Genomic DNA, 3735 nt, shown 5'->3' on the forward strand with positions numbered 1-3735 from the left:
CTAACCCCTGAGCCTCGTGGTCGATTCCACTATCTCCTGCATGAGATAGGTGTGGTGTCGGCCCGGAGCGCTCCGAGAAATTAAACTGCGTCACGTGTTTACATCAAGATGACCTCTCATGATTCCTTGGGTGCGCGTCCTCCCGAGACTTGAGTTGGGGTCTCCCTACGAGGTCTTTCAAGACTATATACATATTCAATACGCAGTTAAATAAAAAGACCATGCTGTTCAGGTTCAGATCTCATTAATTTAATTTTTAAAAAACATAGATAAAAGGTCTCTCTCTGTTCTCCAATCTTGTGAACTCCATGGTCCTAAGAATTAATTTTTAAGTGTTTTTTTAATTTTGTGCATTGGTATTTGCCTGCATGTATCTGTGTGAGGGTGTAGAATCCGCTGGAACAGGAGTTATAGACAGTTATGAATTGTCATGTGGGTGCTGGGAATTGAACCCAGAACATCAGAGGTCTTAACCACTGAGCAGTCGATCCATCTCCACAGCCCCTAAGAATGGATTTTTTAAAAATACATAATTTGTATTTTTAATTTTGTGTGTATGTGGTGAGGGGTAATAGTGTGGTTGCCCGTGAAGACCAGAAGAGGGGGTTGGATCCTCTGTAGCTGGGATTGGAGGTGGTTGTGGGCCACCTGATGTGGGTACTGCCAGCCAGACCCTGTTGGAGCAGTACACACTCGACCACTGAGCCAACTCTCCAGCAACATTAATAGATTCTATTTAAAGACAAGTAGTGAAAACTACAAGTATATGTATATGTGTGGATTATTAATATGATAAATAGTGGGACTCGGGGAACACAGAACTATCTGCTACAAAAAGCAGCACAGGTGTGTGTGCATGAGTGTATGTGTGTGCATTGTGTATGTGTGTGTATATTGTGTATATGTGTGTTTATGTGTGTGTATGTGTATATGTATGTGTGTGTATGTGTGTATATGTTAGTGTTTATATGTGTGTATGTGTATGCATGTATGTGTGTATATATGTATGTGGGTATATGTGTGTATGTGTTTGTATGTGTGTGTATGTGTATATGTGTGTATGTGTATATGTACATATAAATGTATATGTGTGTGTTTGTATGTGTTTATATGTGTGTATATGTGTATATGTTTGTATGTATGTGTATGTTTGTATGTGTGTGTATGTGTGTATATATGTCTGTATGTGTGTATATATGTCTGTATGTGTATATATGTGTCTGTATGTATACATATACACATACATACATATATATGTGTATATATGAGTATGTATGTATATATGTATGTATGTGTATATATGTGTATGTGTGTATATATGTGTCTGTGTATACATGTATGCATGTGTTTGTATGTGTATATGTGTATGTGTACAGGTGTATGTGCACTTATATGTATGTGTGTACATATGTATGTGTGTATATATATGTAAGTGTCTATGTGTGTGTATGTTTGTATGTGTGTATATGTGTGTGTATGTTTGTGTATATGTGTGTATATGTGTGTATGTTTGTGTGTATGTGTGTATATATGTATGTATGTGTATGTGTGTATATGTGTGTATGTATGTTCACGTATGTTTATTGCATATATATGTGTATATGTACATATATATGTGTATATGTGTATGTGTTTATATGTATGTGTGTTTAAAACATTTATAAGGTATAGAGATCTGTGCGTAGAGTCCAGGTACCTACTTCCCACCCTGAAGAGCAGTTATTACACTGTGATATGAGTCTTCACACACACTTACATTAACTAACTGTCAGAGTGTCCATGTAGCTGGAAAGTCACTGTAGCTGAGGGCGACCTTGAGCCTCTGACCTTTAACCCTCTGCCTCTCTGAGAGTACAGATGTGCATCACCACACCTGGCTTATGCACAACTGGGAATGGAAGCCAGGCTTCATGCTACCTAGGGAAGTTCTCTCCCTCACCCTCGGCCTGTCACCTGTGTTTCTTTATGTAATTCTCTGAGAAGGGATATTTATGAAACACCAGACATATGGATAGCTAGAAATGATCGTTTTTCTTTGCTTACTCGAAAGTAAGATCTAGTCACGATGTGTCATGGGGAGAAGCCTTGTTGAGGAGGGGATGGGAGGATGTATTGTGTGGAGGGAGAAGACAGCTCTAGTTCCTCCCTCTCTCCTTCCCTCCCTCGCTCTTTTTTTCTTCCCTTTTGAGACACTCTATTGCCCTGGTTGGCCTTGAACTCATGGAGACCTGCCTGCCTATGTCTCCAGGTGCTGGGACATAGTATGCACCATTGGCAGCTCTTGGGTAGCTTGGTCATCACTTACCCACTCCAGTGAGGTAGAGCAGGGCTTGGATTGGTGAGATCTTGGGTCCATAATATGAAATTCGAACCTATAAGACAATAGCAGACCATTTACGATTTCTCTTAGTCATTCAACAAACAAGGTTGAGCTCTGCTGTGTGCCTGCTCAACCCAGCTCAACTCTGCAAACTATGTGAAGTTACAGAAAAGGGTCCCAAGGGAGCTCAGAAATGGAGGGACCCACCCAGCCTGGGAAAAGGGGTGAGGGAAGATTCCATGCACGGGTGTTTATTGGCTAGTTTTATGTCACCCTGACTCAAACCAGAGTCATCCTAAAGGAGGGAACTTCAACTGAGAAAATGCCTCCTTGAGATTCAACTGTTGGGCATTTTCATAATTAGTGTTTGATGAGGGAGGGCCCAGCCCATTGTGGGCAGTGCCATCCCTGAGCAGGTGGTCCTGTGTTCTATAAGAAAGCAGGCCGGGCACACGCCTTTAATCCCAGCACTTGGGAGGCAGAGGCAGGCCGATTTCTGAGTTCGAGGCCAACCTGGTCTACAGAGTGAGTTCCAGGACAGCCAGGGCTACACACAGAAACCCTATCTTGAAAAACAAAACAAACAAACAAACAAACAAACAAGAAAGCAGGTTGAGCAAGCCACGAGGAGCAAGGCAGTGAGCAGCACTCCTCCATGGCCTCTGCATCAGCTCCAGCTTCCAGGTGCCCACCCTGTGTAAGTTCCTGCCCTGATTTCCTTCTATGATGAGCAGCAACGTGGAAGTGTGAGCCGAATAGACCTTTTCCTCCACAACTCGCTTTGATATTCAACAGTAACCCTCACAAGGTGTATCTTGAGAAGTTCTTGGATGGAGAGTAGGGGGTCAGCAGCTGGAAATGGGGTTCAAGAGGCATTAGAGGAAAAGAAAGAGCAGGTGGTAGCCGTAGAACTGGACTTCAGCCCTCAGCTGCAGAGCATGAGCTCTCTGTGCAGCTTCCAGACCAGGAAGCTGGGGAAGGGAATGGGGTGCACCTCAGGGGCAGAGAATGTGAAGCTCTGGGCTCCTCTTAGTCCATTTGCCCAGCAAAAAACAAAATAAACAAAAAATAAAAAAATAAAAACCCAGAGAGGGGTGTCTGATTGACCCAGCTATCGGGGAAGTGGGGCATTGAGAGAGAAGCTTGAATGACATGAGCTGGGGACACCAAAAGCAACCAAAGAGCTACAAGAAAAGGAGCCTGCAGTGACATCTGAGGGGACCCACTGAGAAGTGTCTGAGGGGACACACACTGAGAAGTGTCTGTTTGAAGGGATGCACACTGAGGAGTGTCTGAGGAGAAACACTGAGGAGTGTCTGTCTGAGGGGACACACACTGAGGAGAATCTGAGGGGACACACACTGAGGAGAGTCTGAGGGGACACAGTGAGGAGAGTCTGAGGGGACACACTGAGG

General features: G+C 43.6%; 1 protein-coding gene across 2 annotated transcripts in view; it reads right to left on the bottom strand.

Annotated features, from left to right (window-relative positions):
- Padi4 (peptidyl arginine deiminase 4) overlaps positions 1-3735 on the bottom strand; it is a 31190-nt gene that overhangs the window by 19317 nt on the left and 8138 nt on the right. For both annotated transcript variants that reach the window (XR_004120673.1, XM_031376949.1), the window contains exon 3: positions 2306-2372. Coding sequence is in view for 1 of the 2 variants with exons in the window: in XM_031376949.1 (XP_031232809.1) it covers positions 2306-2372 (67 nt within the window). In the remaining variant the exon portion in view is untranslated. The remainder of the gene's footprint in view (positions 1-2305; positions 2373-3735) is intronic.

This window comes from Mastomys coucha, unplaced genomic scaffold (genome assembly GCF_008632895.1).
Source record: "Mastomys coucha isolate ucsf_1 unplaced genomic scaffold, UCSF_Mcou_1 pScaffold18, whole genome shotgun sequence".
NCBI classification, from domain to species: Eukaryota; Metazoa; Chordata; class Mammalia; order Rodentia; family Muridae; genus Mastomys; species Mastomys coucha.